This window comes from Pongo abelii, chromosome 2, assembly GCF_028885655.2.
Source record: "Pongo abelii isolate AG06213 chromosome 2, NHGRI_mPonAbe1-v2.0_pri, whole genome shotgun sequence".
Classification (NCBI taxonomy): Eukaryota; Metazoa; Chordata; class Mammalia; order Primates; family Hominidae; genus Pongo; species Pongo abelii.
In genome coordinates, this window is record NC_085928.1 from 12,963,381 (window position 1) to 12,980,798 (window position 17,418).

At 48.6% G+C, this 17,418-nt stretch overlaps 1 protein-coding gene across 2 annotated transcripts in view; it reads left to right on the top strand.

Moving 5' to 3' along the window:
* Positions 1–11,202: 11,202 nt before the first annotated feature.
* The window catches only part of HEG1 (heart development protein with EGF like domains 1), a 95,791-nt gene continuing 89,575 nt past the window's right edge, over positions 11,203–17,418 (top strand). For both annotated transcript variants that reach the window (XM_054551355.2, XM_024244637.3), the window contains exon 1: positions 11,203–11,648. In XM_054551355.2, coding sequence (XP_054407330.2) covers positions 11,333–11,648 — 316 coding nt within the window. In that variant the 5' untranslated portion in view covers positions 11,203–11,332. The remainder of the gene's footprint in view (positions 11,649–17,418) is intronic.

Genomic DNA, 17,418 nt, shown 5'->3' on the forward strand with positions numbered 1-17,418 from the left:
CCCCATTCTTTCCAGCCTCCCGTCCCCCTCTCCCAATATTCCCTGAGCACACCTGGTCCCCGTAGGACTCAGCACCTGTGTAGTACTCTGTCTTTCATGTATAATGTTCTCCTCTGTTTTCTTTGCTTGGGAAACTCCTAAACATCTCTCAGGAAAGAGTTCTAATATCTCTAAGAATGCTTTCTCTAGCAATTCTCAATGTCCTTAGAGCACTTGGTTCATACTTATGTGAAATAACTTCCCTTACATCACACATATTTATGGATCCATTTTTTCTCCTCATCTGTTGGCTGGACAAGGGCAGGCACTACATACATCTTCTTCATCTTTGGATAGCCAGAGTAGGTGCTCACTAAATGTTTCTTCTAAATATTCTATTTTAGATTCAGGAAGCACATGTGCAGGTTTGTTACATAGGTATATTATGTGATGCTGAGGTTTGGGCTTCTTAGGATCTCATTGCCCAACTAGTGAGCATAGTACCCGACAGGTAGTTTTTCAACCCTGGCCCTCTCCCTTCAATAAATATTTCTTGAGTGACCCTTTGATTATGTCCCTTTACTGCTGAAAGCCTACACTGAGTCTCTATTTCCTAGTGCAGTAAGTTTCAGTTTCAGGTGTGGTCGCACATTAGACCCACTTGGGAAGCCTTGGAAGAATACTGATGTCCGGGCCCCACAGCCATCGATTTTGATGGAGTAGGGGGGTTCCAGGCACTGGCATTTTGTGAAAGCTCCCCTGGCATGGGTGATGTCCAGCCAGGGCTGAGAATCACCAGTTTCATGTAGTTTTCAAGGCTCTCATTCATTTCCCTGTCTCCCCAAGAGACTCTCAGGAGCTCTTGCCTCAGAACCCCTCTCACATGTTGATCATCCTCAGAGCCCCCTTGCACTGTAGACCCTTCCTCACCCATATCTCTGTCATTCAGGCTATACTTCTCCCCTCACCCAGGTGGGAGTGCTCCAAGGGCAAGGAGCCTGTAGCTTTGTATCCCCAGAGCACTGAGGACAGGGCTGCCAGTGTGGTGGCCACTCACAAAGGATCTGTGGGCTGGCTGCTCGAGGTCTCCCCTTGTAGAAACCATCCGGGCGAGGCCTGAGGAAAGAACACATTTCACAGCATGAGCCTCAGGACACAAGGTTTGTTTTGGGTGGATGGGGAGGAAGAACTTGAGTGGGAGGGTGCCCTGCCTATCTTCACCAGTGCGTGGACTCCAACAGCCTCCATAAACTAACAGATGATCCATGCTGGCGGAGAGTGAGGAGTCTTAGATTGGCTCTGATGTTCAGCAGACATGGAGTCCTGTCTCCTGCCCACACTCTCATCAGATCCTTGCTATATGAGGTTGGGCAGTGTAAGGTACAGGATGGGGCGCTGGCTGGTGTCTGAAGACAGGTCCAGACCTGGCCTTCTGTGCATCCTCTGTGGGTACGTGGCTTCTCTTGAGGCGCCGGAGTCTACCCCTAAGGTCCCTTACAGCTCATTCAGTGGGTTTTTCTGTTGCTCATCTAGACCAGGAGCCCCCAACTAATGCAAGCCACCTGGAAGGGGAAAAACACGGCACAGGCCACATGTTCCCACGTGCTCATGCGAAACATAGACCTTTGGAGATTGGACATTTTGAGACATTTCTCTTTTGTGGCCCACAGTGGATCAGGGATTCGGGAGCTCTTATGTCTAATGAAAGTCACAAGTTCAAAATTTTAAAACAGATAAGAGCATCACATTGTTGCTGTCAATTTTTTCTTTAATAAGAGAAATAAATATATTATTATTATTATTTAACAGGGTCTTGCTGTGTTGCCCAGGCTGGAGTGCAGTTGCGTGATCATGGCTCACTGTAACCTTGAACTCCTGGACTCAAGCGATCCTCCTGCCTCAGCCTCCAAAGTAGCTGAGACTACAGGTGCATGCCACCACACCTGACTAATTTTTATTTCATTTTAGTTTTGTAGAGACAGGGTCTCACTATGTTACCCAGGTTAGTCTTGAACTCCTGGGCTCAACCAATCCTCTTGCTTCAGCCTCCCAAAACATTTGGATTATAGGCATGAGTCACCACACCTGGTCATTATTTTTTGCATGACACCTTAAAAATTTTTTTCCTCATATCCATCATCTCATTTGATTGTTACAGTTACCCTGTGAGGTAGTAATGCCTACCAATGACATGCATTACCATTCATATTTTACAGATAAGAAAACAGACTCACTGAGGTTAACTGATTGGCCTAAAGTTGTAGAACCAGAGAATAGAGGAGCCAGAAGGAAGACTCGTGTTCTGTCTCGTACTCCAGAGCCCTTTTATGAAAACATCCCACTTGGCCATCCCCATCTTTCCAAATGGAAATAGTTTTATTTTTTTCTTTCCTGCTTATAACAGTAATACATGCCATCAAAAGACATGTACATGAATTGTAACAGCAGCGTATTTGTAACAGCTGCAAATGGGAACTACCCTAATACCTATTAACAACTGAAGAGAAAGTAAATTGTGGGATAGCCCCACAATGGCCACTACCTCACAAAGACAATGAAGAGTCCATGCCTAAATGCAACAAAGTGAGTGAAGTCCTGAACAGCAGAAGCTAGACACAAACTAATCCATATGACTGCATTTCACTTCCATAAAATACAAAACCAGGGATTTGGTCTTTTATCAGACAGGAGCCCATGCTGAAAGAAGTCAGGGCAGTGGTGACGCATGTGGGGGAGAATACTGAAAGGCAACATAAGCATATTTTAGTCCAAGATGTGGCTACACAAGTGTGTTCAGTGAGTGAGGTTCTCGGAGCTCTGCATAGCATGTTTATGGCATTTCATGGGCACTTTTTTCCACGGGCATTGATATGGTTTGGCTTTGTCCCCACCCAAATCTCTTCTTGAATTGTAGCTCCCATAATCCCCGTGTGTCATGGGAGGGACCCGGTGGGAGGTTATTGAATCATGGGGGTGGGTTTTTCCATGCTGTTCTCATGATAGTGAGTAAGTCTCACGAGAGCTGATGGTTTTATAAAGGGCAGTTCCCCTGCACATGCTCTCTTGCCTGCGGCCAGGTAAGATGTGACTTTGCTCCTCCTTTGCCTTCTGCCATGATTGTGAGGCCTTCCTAGCCATGTGGAACTGTGAGTTCATTAACTCTTTTTCTTTATAAATTACGCAGTCTCATGTACATCTTCACAGCAGGATGAAAATGAACTAATACCGGCATCGTATTTTAATAAACAGTTTTAAAGAATTACACATACTCTTATAAGAAATTCAGACAATGCTTCAGAATACAAACATTTTTCAATCAATTTTAGAACTAAACACCAGAGAATGTGAAAGTCTATTCCACAAACCTAAGAAAAATGTATTTAGTTCTGTATCAACAGTCATTTAAGAAGAAACAGAAGAGGGAAGGAGAAAAAAATGGGGATGAATTGATTGGAAGAAAGGCAGACTGATGGAGAGGTAGAGGAGTGGCTGGGCCGGGAGGCACTTGGTGACACAAAGGGAGACTTGAAGAATAGAGACTGAGAGACCCAGAAACAGGCTCAAGAAGAGATACCTGCAAACAGAGAGTGACAACAGAAAAGCCAACAGAATGAGGGCCCAGGAGGCTGGAGAGGAAGAAGAACACATCCAGACTCACAGAGCGAGTGAGGTAGAGAGGCATGTGGACACTGCACCCGACTGTCAACCTGGACTGTGTGAGGAGAGGAAATCATTGCTGCTTTTTGAAAGTCAGGGGAGCTTTGCAGTCATGTGGAAACACTGCGTTTCCAGTGACTCCATCAGAGCCTGGCGCTTGGGACGTGTTCAGCAAATATTTGTTGAGTGGTGACTGATGAACAGATGATTGAAAACTCAGGTCCCTCTGCCCACAATGGGAGCTCCACCTCTAGACTTTCTGCTCCTTCCCTGGGGCCCTGGACACTCTGCCCAATGTTGTGGCATCCCAGGAATTTCCCTGCTTGCTGTGGGGAGGATGTTTCACAGTGGAAGGTTTTGCAAAATAGGACTACTTTATCAGAATCCTGTTGCACCGGAGAATGTTCCTGGCTCATTGATGTTTACAGTGTGTAACCACTTTTATCAAAGGAATGTTGTTTGGAACGGAATGGTCCTCTCAGATGGGCAGACAAGAAACGGAAGGTCATTTGAGGACCTGCCCCAAGCTGTGTTAAGTTGGAGCTCCGGGTTGCTGTGTATGATGTTTGGGAGCCTGGCCAGCCCATGAGCAACCCTTCCTCCCTGGAGGAGGTTCCAGCCAGTTTTCAGAGGAATTGCGATGTTTATATTCTCACCTTGGACCTGCAAGGCAAACACCCCCAGAGCTCAGCACTGGTGGGTGGAGAAGCAGCAAGGGCTCCCTATGCCCGGGGTCCAGCAAAGAGGTCAATGCAGCCTGGACAAAATGACACTGGTCCTGACATTCCAGAAAGGAGAGAATAAGGCTTCTTCTGGGGGGTTAAAAAATGGGGAGATGGGTTTATTCCTTTCGTTGTTTGGTGAAAATCCCAATGCACCTGCTTCTTGGAGCTCTGAACAAAATAGTGCAGATGTAGCCCATGTTCCATGGAGGGCTGGAATTCTGCCCTTCTGTGACATCTCTGGTGCTGTGGGGCCAGCTCTGCAGCTCCTGTCTGCAAGAGTTCTTCATGTACCTTGGGGCAGAGAAAGGGACTGAATGGGAGGCAGAGATGGAGGCTGAGGCAGGAAGGGAGGAGGAGTCAAGAGAGGTCACAAGGTTCTGTTCTTGTGGGAGGGAAACCTGCCCTGCAGCAGGAGAGGGCTGGGGAGCCCCAGGTCTGACCAAGGATGCCGGTCAGCAGAGAGGAGCAAGTGGGAGAGCTGCTGATGCTGCAGCGTACTCTCACTATTGGTTTATCTTCACCAGTCCCCATGGGCCCGTGACAGGGCTGGGCATGCTGGGACATTTCTCTCCCTCTCTACAACTGTTTCTAAATAGAATTATGTCTCCCCAAAAGATATGTTCAAGCCCTAACTTCTGGTATCTGTGAATGTGACCTTATTTGAAAATAGCATCTTTGCAGATGTGAATAAAATGAGATCAGACTGCATTATAAGGGGTCCTAAATCCAGTAACAGCATCTTTCTAAGAAGACCATGTGAAGACAGACACACACAGTGGGAAGAAGACCACATGATGATTGAGGCAGGGGCTACAAGCCAAGGAAGAGCAAGCATTGCCAAACACCGCCAAAGCTAGGAAGAGGCAAGAAAGAGGTCTCTCCTGGAGCCTTCAGATGGAGCATGTTTCCGCTGACATCTTGATTTCAGAATTCCAGCCTCCACAACAGTGACAGGATACATTTCTGTTGTTTTAGGCCACCCGGTTTGTGGGACTTTGTTACAGCAGCTCTAGGAAAAGAATACATTGGTGTTTCTCAAAATTTCAAATCCCTCAGGCCCGCCCCTTCATTCCTTCCACTCACAGCAAGTAACCTCTCTTACAAGTCAAGTCCCCTACTTTACCAAGAAAACTGAAGTCCTCAGAGGGAAGTCCAGGCCCTGCAGTGCCCCACGCTCTCCTCTTTTCCTCCTCCCAGGCCAGTCTGTCCACCTGGGCTACGGAGTCCATCCCCTCCTGCTTCTCAGAAACCTTATCCCATCACCTTTGACTTTCTCCCTCCCACACAGACCATTTCCATGTCCAAATGTTCCCCCTAAAAACAAGAACTCCCTTTACTCATTCCCCTGTAGTTACTGTCCCAGCCCACTCTCCCCCTTCAGAGCCAAACTCTCTCGAAAAGTTATCTCTACCAGCTTGGCTTCCTCAGCTCTCGCTCCTCCCACTGTTCTCCATGTGGATTCTGCTCTGAACACTCCTCTGAAGTCACTTTTGTTATGATCACCGGTGACTTCCATGTTGCTAAAACGAATGGCTATTTTCAGTCTTCACCTCGCTTGACCTTTCGGCAGCATTGCACACTGTGAGCCAGGATCTCCTTCCCTTTGCCGGGGTGATGTAACCTTCTCCTGGGTTTTCTCCTATCTCAGTGGCTCCTTTCCAGTCTTTTTTATGGCTCAGCCTCCTCTCCCAGCCATTTCATGTTGTGTTCCCCAGGACTCATTTTCAGCCTGTCTTCTCTAACTATGATACTCTCTTCCCTACTTAATTCCATCCCCTTGTACTCCAAACCTTAAACTTGGACCTCTCCCCTCAGCTCCAAGTCTGCAGATTCAAACAGTTCTTGTCCACCGTTCCCTCTCCTTGTGAATGGTACCACTATCTATCCAACCATGCAAACCAGAAACCTGAGAAACCTTGCCACTCTCTCTCTCTCCCTCATCTTCCATGTCCATCAACATGTCTGGTGGATTTTACCTACTGCAATCTCTCATATCCATATTCTCCTCTGAATTCACTTCTATTACTCTTATCCAAGAATTATCACTTCCCACCTGTACTCCAAGAGTCTGGGCATGAGTTCTTGTTTCTTTCTAAGTTATTCCTCTTATCATAGTTAGAATGATGATTTTCAATCCCAAATCATGTCACCCCTCGCCCCTTAACTCCTCCTCCTCCTCCTCCACCTTCACTGTACTCTACCTTCTCTACTTAACACTTTATAATGACTTCCTTAAACTCTTAAAATAAATAAAAAATCCTTAAAATGAGCTGTTAGGTCTCCCTGATTTAGTTCCTATCAAAGTCTCCAGGCTTACCTCCTTCCATGCTCTTCCTCACTCTCTACCTCAGCCACAATGGCTCTCTTCCAGTCCTTTCCATGCATCCCACTTCCTCCTGCCTCAGGTGCTTTGCATATACTCTCCCCACTCTGCTTTGCCTGGTTAACAGCCTACACAGCTTTCAGATCAGGGCTCAATTTCATGTCCACAGGGAAACCCAACACACCCTCCTGAGTGCTCTCCTTCGAGCACTTACACATGACAAGTTTACATTTATACTCTTAATTACTGTCTCTCTCCTCCAAACCGTTAAGCTCTACGAGGTCACAGACTTGCCCAGTGCTCAGCACAGTGCTGGGCACAGTGTAGTCACTCCGTAAATATTTGTTGAATGACTGAATAAAAGAAAGTCTTATGTTGGATTTTGAGGATATAAAGACGAATAAAGCACAGAGCATCCCAGAAAGTACCTTGTAGATTGAGAGTGGGAGGGGACAAGCAGATGAGAGGACGAGTAAACAGACTCAGGGTTTAATAGGGTGATGAGCAGATAACAGAGAAGCTGGCCAGATGCCCCAGTGGAGACAGTGATCTGTGGGCCCAGCCTACCTGTCCCTAGGTGAAGCTCAATCCAGGTGTCTATTAACTGATCTGTCAGCCCTCAGGGACCCGTAGTCACCAGAGTCGTGAGTGTCCCTAGGATATTACTGCTGTGCATCTGCCACTGCATCCCAGCCATGGCAATGCCAACTCACGTGAAATCCTGCACAGGCACCATCCTCGGGAACTGGGCACACTGTGGGGCTAGGTTAGAATGCAGTGTTAGAAAAGGCTCTGGCTACAATAAGGGCATCATGCGGAGCACTTTAGTCAGAAGAGTTCCTGGTGCCTTCTGGCCAGTGATCTCATCATATCCTCAGGCCAACCCCAAGAGGCAGCAGAGGGAAATGATTTTTCTCCCCGCTGGGCAGCTAAGGAGACAGATCAATAGAGATCACCTGACTTGGGCAAAGAATGAGAATAGCTTTGGAACAGAACTTAGAGAGAACCCAAGGTCCTCTCTGTTAAGTCTACCAGTCAGACCAATCAGCAGAGGAGGCCTCCTAAAGCTGCAGGTGTGCTGTGGCAGGAATCTGCACAGTTTGTTCACTTTGGTGTGGAAGGACATTTCATGGCCCCTTCACACCACTGAATGTTAGATTACGTGGGCCTTGAGAGATCATTTGATTCAACACCCTCATAAAGAAGGAAACTGAGACCAAAAGATGAATCTTTTTACTCTCCCTTTCTTTCCCTGCCCTACTGATATCTAGAGGTAGGGCAGAGATTGTTAGCAGTCTACCCAAATCCCTTCTCCCCTTCTTTGCCTCTGTGGTTAGACTACATTTCCCAGCCTCCTGTGCAGTTGGGTGAGCCATGTGACCATGCTCTCTCCAGTGGAATGTAAGAGGAGATGAGGCACTTCCAGACCGGGCCCACCAAAACTTCCTCTGCTCACACCACCATGTTCTTTTCACCTCTGGCTGACTGGGATGCCAATTCCCAGAGCAACTTTGGAAGCCATACTAGAGTATGGCAGAACCACCATAAAGTGGATTCATAATGTGGATTCTTGTTCCTTTAACAGCCTTAGACACTGATGTTCAGCTCAATGGGACAGCTTCTTCACACAGCCTATTGAGCTGAACATCTGTGTCTAAGGCTGTTAAGGTAACAAGAATGAAACACATATGGTGTTAAGCTGCTGCATCTGGGTGGCCTATTTGTTACTATAGCCTAGCCTAGTCTGATTAACACAAGTAGAGGCAGGAAAGCCCTGACAACAGCTCTGACTACATCAAGTTTCAGGTGGCAAAGACACTGGGCTCCCTGCTGATTTCACTGTTAATTACATTGGGGTGCCCCCACTCCTACCTGTGGAGAGGTTAGGAATGCCTGTTAACTCACTCAGTCCTGGAATTTGTTCTGAGCTGTCTTCCCACCTGTTTTATCCTAGATCAACAGATTCCTAGGGCTGGAATGGATCTGAGAAGTCATCTGATTTATGACCCTGGCTCCAGATAGGACCTCTCAAGCTATCTGAGATGATCAAGAATCTTGTCTGGATTTTCATATCCCTGGGAAGAAAACACTACAAACGTTCTTAGATAACAGTTTTAGTCTATGGCCGTACCACCCTAAAAGTGCCTGATCTTTTCTGATCTCAGAAACTAAGCAGGCTTGAGTCTGGTTAGTACTTGGATGGGAGATACCTATTTCATACCTCCTTGCTACTGTGCCAGAAGTTCTTTCCTGAACTCTAAAACGTCAGAGCTAGAACACTCCTTAGCAATCATCCAGGACCATCTTTGTTTTAGAGATTGGAAACTGCGGCCCAGATCACACAATTAAACAGTGGTAAAGGCCGGAAAAGAAGCAAGGGCTCTAGGACCAAGTCAACTGTTCTTTCCAAGGTTCTATACTGCCTCCAATTCTCTCTTGCTGTTTTGCTGTTTTCTCTTGCTCTGCCTTAGGAGGAGAAGAAAAAGAGCTGAAATCCATCTACACCTTGATCAATCTTTCCAAGTTCTCCCTGTGTGTCCCTCTCCTCATCTGCTGGTTAAGCCCTTTCTAGCTGGCAGTCACCCTGAACTCGGTCATTTCTCTTAGAAGGCAGAGAAGATTAGAGAGAGATAAACCTGTAGTACTTAAAGTGGGGTGGGATTGGGGGGTGGGGAGGATTTGGGGGAGGTGGCAGGTACATGTTTACTCCTTGGGTCTTAGTAGAGAAGGCAGATTATCTCATAGGATCCCTGAATCCACACGAGAAGCCTGTAAGGGTCATTCTACCCTTAAGCCTTTCTGCTTGCCTGGGAGTGCAGCCAGTACTATGTGACATGGTCTCCTTGGAGGGGAGGGAGTGGCAGTAACCAGAACCTCTGGGCACAGTCCTAGTCTGTTGGGGCTTGTCTGGCTGGGTCTGGGCAGCTGTGCAGTCCTGCCTGTTAATGTGAGAGCAGCATCCAGAGAAGTCGAGCTCAGGCCATGAGAGCAAACCAAGTCAGTTTCAGGGGGATTACTGTTTGGTACTTTCTTGGAGGGACCTGGAAGTTCTGTGTTAGAGCCCTGGAAAGCTGGTTTGTTTAAAAACAAAACAAAATAAAACCAAATCTTTACTCCTTATTCTCTCATTTAAGGTGTTTGTTTATACACAGCCTCCTTTATGTTTTTTTGCCAAATGACTCACTTGTACTGAGTCACCAAAAAGTGGGCCTAGGCCCATCTGCAGCTGCCCTGGACACTACGATCTCATTCTCCTGGAGGTGGGTCATGGAGATCTGGAGACAGAGAAACAGAGAAGAGCAGAGAAATGGGATGGAGAGCCAGGCCTGAAAGTGAGGTGCATACTCATCTTTTCACGAGCATTTGGTTGTCAGACAGGGGCCCCCAACAGAACTGGCAAGATCCCCAAGGAGCTGCAACATTTGTTTCTGTTGCAATACTATTTGTTTCTGTTTGCGAATTATTGCAAACTCTGAATTAGGAGACCAGAATTAATAATATCACATGGTCATTCACAGATGAATCATTTCGTCTTCGGGTCTACCTTCAGAATCTTGAGCAAGTTATTTTCCCATTTGAGCCCCTCTTTCTTCACTTAATGAGGTGGCTTGCAGTCCTAAACTTTAGACATTTTATTATTCATTTACTGGGGAGGGAGAGGTTATGGAAACAAATGGAACTTTATTTACTAAGACAATTTGTTTACGTGAAATCTTGGAATCTTTCCCCATAGGTTTCCATTTAAAATTCTGTGATGTCTGGGCATCATTCGGTTTACTTTGCGACCTGCAGTTCTTTTCCTGATGATGAGTTTGCCCTAGCCTGCTTGAATTCACAGTTTTCTTTTCCCTGCAGCCTGTTTGGGTGTCCTCGCGGTGACATCTCTGCAGAACTCTGGTGTGAGCCAAAGGCAGTGGTGGGATGGGAACGGCATCCAAGCTTGAGAGGGCGTGGGGGATACTCGGATTCTCGCGTTGGCCGGAGGGTGAGGTGTTAGGTTTGGCAAACACGAGCTCATCAGCAGCCCTGGGGCCTGGAGAAGGGGAGGTGGGGGTGGGAGTGGGGACACTTCAAATCAGTAAGGGGGTTAACAGCGCGGGCTGGGTACCAGGGGACCGTTCCCTTTCTCTCTCCTATCAAAGCATTTGGATAATCTAGTCTGGTGCTAATCACATTACCCAGGACCTGCTTTTCACCAACTTCTTGTGCGTTTAAGGAGTTGGGAAAGTGGTGCCCGATTCAGAAGACTATGCGGAGCATGTGTGCGACAAAAGTTGCAGCACCGTGGCTCCGCTGACCTCATCCCGCTGTCCCGGGCCGGGCCGCTCTCCAGGCGCCGGGCCCCAGCCCCCTTCCTGCCCTCTCCCCGCCCCCGGGCCCGCCGCGCGGGGCCGGTGATGTCAACCGAGGAGGAGCCGCCCGCCAGCCAGCGACCCGCCCGGGCTAATTAGCATGTAGCGGCGCCGCGGGCCGCCTCCGCCCAGCCAGCCCGGCCCCCGGCCGCCCTCCCGCGGCTCCCGACAACTTTTGAGGCGCGGAGCGCGCTCGCAGCCTCACTCCGCTCACTTCCCCCGCCCCGCGCGGCCCCCGCTGCCCGCTGCCCTCGCCCCGCGCGCCGGGCATGTGAGCGCGGGCGGGCGCCGTCACCATGGCCTCGCCGCGCGCCTCGCGGTGGCCGCCGCCGCTCCTGCTGCTGTTGCTGCCGCTGCTGCTGCTGCCGGCGGCGGCCCCCGGGACGCGGGACCCGCCGCCTTCCCCGGCTCGCCGCGCGCTGAGCCTGGCGCCCCTCGCGGGAGCGGGGCTGGAGCTGCAGCTGGAGCGCCGCCCGGAGCGCGAGCCGCCGCCCACGCCACCCCGGGAGCGCCGCGGGCCCGCGACCCCCGGCCCTAGCTACAGGGCCCCTGAGCCGGGCGCCGCGACACAGTGGGGACCCTCCGGCCGGGCCCCCAGAGGCGGGAGCGCGGGTGAGTGAGAGCCGGGAACTGGCTCCTGGCCAGCCTGGGCTGGGGGCGTGGGCGCGCCCCGGGCTGCATCCCCAGCCGTAGGCCCCTCCGCCCCGCGCGACCGAGGGTGGGGGCTCCTCGCCCGGCGTGTGCGGGACCCTGAGGGTCGGCGGGTAGGGAGGGACGCTTTCGCAGTTGGCTGGACTGAGGGGTGTGACCATCCCGTTCTCCCCCAACCCTTTGGAAGAAAACTTATTTTCTATGGGGTACCCTGTATCTCTTCCAGCCCACTTTAAAAAAAATGGAAAGGAAAGGGAAAAAGACTCCAAAGCATCTCTCCCACCCCCGATATCTGGCCAGCCGGTCCCCAGTTTCATTTTTTCTGCTATACAGAACTGGCTTCTCCAGGTACAGGGCTCGACTTTCTCATCTAAATAACTGATTTTTAAGGGGTTCTAGGACGGGATATTGTAAAGGACAAAGGATGTACGTAGTTTGAAACAAAACGCTGTACTGGTTCGACTTAAAAGCAAAGGAACGCGGTTGGGGTTGCATGGTTGAAGCCCTGCAAGGCACAGGCTGATGATACAGGACCATCCCTGAGCCTCCTCCCTCCCCTTTCCTTTCCCAATGAACTGTTGCTCCGTGGTAGCCACCGCCTGTCCCATGCAGAGAGAAGGAACTGACCTCTTCTCCCTGCTACCTTTGTGTCCAGTTCTTTCTTATGATCTGGAAAAATATGCCACATACTGAGTGAATTCTAACCATAATACCATTATGACCTTGGGAATGCTGTCTCTTTGAGCTCGCTTTCTCCATCTGTGAAATGGAAGTGATGATCCCTGTTCCTTCTAGCCTCCTAGTGATGATGTGACAAAATGAAAGTAAAAATAAATGGAAAGTGCTTTGAACAAAGTCAGCAACGTGGTGGTGTTAGCCTTTGCCTTCCTGTGAGTGACACAGGGCATATGCTCTGTCCGGGCTATTCAAATAAGCTGGGTTGCTTGCAACACTGGACATTGATTTGGAGTTTCCCTGAAAGTTGAGTTGTCTGCGTAATTGACAATTCATTTAAGTTTCTCATATCATGCAGACTTTCTGGCACGTGAATTAGCTTGCTTCCTCCAACCTAGAGGTGCTTCTTAGAGTTAAATAAGAAAAAGTTTGGATTTTTAAAAATCAAATTCTCCTGTAAAAACTCAATTTCATATTCAACAGTATTCCCATTATCGCAAAATGCCTTATTTTGTGAATTTTTAAATCACTGGCATAAGATTGAGAAACCGAGGAACAGTAAGAAAAGGGAGAGGAGAGATAAGCTTCTGAAGACTTGTAGGAGACACATCCCGAAGTGACTGTGACTTTAGATTACTTACAGCATACGCTGTTTTGCTAACTTCCATGGGAAGGAATCAAGAACATAAAACAACATATTTCTCCAACTAGAAAAGTAACTGAGGAACACTGTGTAGTATTTTGTGAGTTTTTCTAAACAGAAGATAAACTGCAGAGAATTGAGAACATTTCGGAGGAGACACCCAAGAGCCGAAGGCAGATTTCTCTCGGTAGTAGTCAGGCTGTCTTAGCTGAATGGCCCCCATCTTGTTGTTAGGGGATAGGTGGGAGAGACACTGACTTGCAGGGGCCCTGGCTGGATGGCGCAGGCACATGAGTCTCTTTCCTTCTCTTAGGGGTGGGATCTCCAGAGAGAGGTAGGTATTACAGAGAGGTAGGGACAATGGAGGCAGCTAGCTTAGAGGACTCAGCTGGTAAGAATTGGGGCCTTGTGGGACCCAAACATCCCTCACAGGTGTGGCAGGTAACACTGCTGGTCTTGGTTTTGTGGCTTTCCGAGTTTGATTCCTTTGCAGAGGTGAGTGATGGAGGCTTCATGTATATGAGGTACTGGAAGGAATACATGTGAGAATCCCAGAAAGCAGCGAGAGAGTAATTGGAATAGTGCACACCTTCTCTTACCTAAGTAGGTTCTCCTGGTCTCCTGGTGCCCCACAGACACCACCCACAGACACTGAAGAGGAGTGCCTCCTCTCCAGTGGCTCAAAGGCCCAATCTCTGAAGGGATGTTAGGAAGATGCAATTAGAAGAGATGAAATGAACACCTGTTGAAGCTGCTAGAAGCTACTCATATGGCCAAGGATCTAGGCATGACCTGTGCTTGTTTTTCTGATAGTGGCTCAAACAGTATCATTTAGGGGTAAAAAAGAAACAACACATAAGAAAACCAGTGTTCAGTGATTTCAGTGAGTCTGAGTTTTCTGATAACCAGGATTGGGGGCCTTTTGGATTGGTCCTCATGTATCACTAGATGCTATCACTCATTTCACAAGGCAGCAAGGTCTCAATGCTGAGAGGGCCTCCACAGGTCCTCCAGTCCACACTGTGTCCCATGCAAATGTCTGCCCCTCCAGCACCCCTGACAGATGGTCATCCCAGCTCTCCCTCAGCATTTTTGTGTTTGGGGAGGCACCATGCTACTGCCACTAACAAGCCCTGAGTCTCACAAGTAACGTGCTCCATTTGGTTGTTGGGGAAGCTGCCTCCAGGCCTTTCGTGCCATGGGGATGCTGGTAGTCAGGGCCTGACCCCTGGGACTTCCAAATACACTGATGTCAGCAGCAAGGGCCACAGATGTCCTTTTCTTCCCTGTGGGCCATTTCCAGCTCTTCTCTTCCTGGCAGAGTTCAACTTCTCACTGCTGAGTAACCGCGTTTGCATTCCATTATGTGGATTGTTTGCCTGTATTAGACTGTAAGTCCCTGGAGAGCAGCTCCCTGCTTATATAGCCATTGTTAAGCTTTTGCGCCCACCCGTCACCCTGCTGGCTGTTCAGCTGATGTTTATTGCTGGTGTTTCAGCTAGTGGTGACAAGATGCTGAGACCTAGAGGTTTTCTTTTTCTGCATGTGTTTTTCTACCACTCAGGACTCCGAGCCACAGTTCTAAGCTGAATGCAAAGTTTATATGCCTTAATTTTGTGATCCATATGCTATGCTTTAATTGTGAGATCTGCAGATAAGAGGGAGAGAAGGCTTAAATCATAATGAAAATCAATGCAGAAGGAAAGAACTTTCCCACCCAAAGGGGAAATGACGCTGAGTAGCTGAGCAGCCAGCCCGAGAAATAATAATCTTAGAAAAATGCAGCTCCCTAGAGGAAAGGAAGCGCTTTGAGCTGAGCCCCTTCTGAGCTGTTAAATAGCTGTCGCCTGAATTGCTCTAACTTTGTGGGCCAACTTCGTCATTTAGCTTGGCTGCTGGGAGAACCATTACAAGGTGCAGCGGGCAAGAGGCAGCCCCTCAGGGAAGGGAGAGTGGCTTTCCTCCAGAAGGCGGCTACCTCACTCCTGGCGGAGGCTTGGGGGTGGTGGTAGTGGGGATTCCTGAGAAGCCTGTTTGCTTTGATGGAGGGTGTCCCAAATAGAAGGTGGGAGGCGGGAGGGGGCAAGGGACTCTCCGTGGTGCATGAGTGTTTAAAAGCCACATCCTTTTTACCTTACAAGAACCCTTTTATTGCTTTCCTCAGTCTGTGTGCACATGCTGAACCATGTTTTGCCAGAGACCCGAATGGTGTGGACTGAGGGAGACTGAAAGGTATTTGCTGCCCAGCTGGGCAGTTTCTGCATCCTTGTCCTGGAGGCTGGGGAAGGAGCCTCTGCCCTCCTGGTGATCCCTCCTGCCTTCCAGCAGCCCTGCCCAGCTGGCTGAAAACAGTGTTACTGAAGTTAACTTGTCCTTGTCCAGAGATACTCAGAAAGAAAGCAAAGAACAGATGGCAGTTGTGGTTTTGTTAGCCACTTACTGCCTTCTTCGGTGGCTTCCCTCTGTCTCCAGCATCCTTTTTGTATGAATGGGAGGTTTCAGCTGCAATAAATGTTCTCTTCCAAGAATCCTGGGGAGGCAACAAGGAAGGAAACTAGTTTTGGGGTCTGACTTTTGACTCCCTGGCCTTTGAGCACCTATGTGTGTTCGGCACCTTCACACTCCTTCTCCGTTTAACCCTCAAAACAAGCCCGTGAGGGATGTTATTTGCCTTTTACAGTTCTGGAAACAGTAGCCTGGAGAGGTTAGATCACACGGTAAATGGAGGCAGCAGGATTTAAATAGATTTTGACCAAATCCAGGTGCTTGTCCCACAATATCAGGAGGTCTCAGTTTTCTCATCTGTAAAATGGGGTACCAGTTGTCCTAGATCTCTAAGATCCTCTCCTGCTCATCATTCTTCCTCCCTCCCTCCATTCCTTGCTCTTGCTTTTTTGTAGAGATTAGGGGCCAGCATGGGCATGGGGAAAATATGAGGAGACGGCAGTGGCAATGAGGACACCTATTGAGTAAAAATTTTTTAAAAATTTTGTTTGAAATTACCTGAGACAAGACCACAAGTCTTTAAAATGACATTTTATATAGAGATTGTAAATTATGCCCTACTCATATGCCAATCCATAGGTTATTGATGCCAGAGGTTGCTGCATTAATTATAAGCCAAGCTGAAATGAATTGGTGACTTTCTTAATGGGCCCTCTCCTGGGAACGTGGAGCAGTGGCTGACATTGTGAGGCAGTTGTTATGAATACCTGCCCAGTAGGAGGCGAGGTTAAATGGTACTCCATGCAGACGCTGTCAAATTGCTTTCATTTGAACATCTATGCTCTCTTCTACCCACTCACCATTCATCGGGCATAGACAGAAACAAAGACGTTTCTATTCTGTTTTTTCACTCTTCTTTTGTTGGAGTGTGGCAGATGTCTCTATTTGTGTCACATTGGACTGATTTGTAAATCAAGATATATTTACAGAAGACTTGCTATGTGGAAGAGCCGTGCCAGGTGATGAAGTTGTAGTGCATGTCTGTGATGCCCCCAGGGAACATTCAGTCTTGTTGGAGCACGGACATCAAGATTGTAAAAAGCGAAATAACGATGCATGAGTGACTCACAACTGAAGAAATGCCACGGGAGATCATACTGACCAAAGGAATGGTGAGGGTGGAGATGGGCTGCTGCATGCAGACGTGGAGACCACTGGGGACTGGATAGTCCAGGGAGACTTCAGTGGGAAAGGGGGGAGTTGATTTAACTTTGAAAGTTGACTGGGATGTGGATAGACAGAGAGGTGGAGGATGGGCTGGGCATGATGGCTCACGCCTGTAATCCCAGCACTTTGGGAGGCCAAGGCGGGTGGATCACTTGAGGTCAGGAGTTTGGGACCAGCCTGGCCAACATGGTAAAACCCTGTCTCTACTCAAAATACAAAAATTAGCTGGGCATGGTGGCACGTGCCTGTAATCCCAGCTACTCAGGAGGCTGAGGCATGAGAATCGCTTGAACCCGGGAGCCGGAGGTTGCAGTTAGCCGAGAATGCACCACTGCACTCCAGCCTGGGCAACAAAGTGAGACTTCATCTCAAAAAAAAAAAAAAAAAAAAAAAAAGAGGTGGAGGATGAATGGCATCCGCAAAATCCCAAATATTGAAAACCCCAAGACTTTTCAAAATGGAGGTGATCAACAGCCAGTAAGTCTGGAGAAAAGGACTTGAAGAGGCCAGTTAGGCTCCCAAATCAACTAGTCGTTGAAGACAAGACTGGAAAGGAGGATTAGACCTGATTGTGGAGGGCTTTAGAGGCCCGTTAAGGTGTTTGTTTTCATCCCATCCACACCAAGGAGCCCCTGATGGCTTCTGAACAGGGAAAGCATAATTAGCTTGTTCATTTCTGCTTGGAGCTGGGGCCTCATAGATGAGCCATATACATATCTGCCCTCACTACAGCCCCATTGT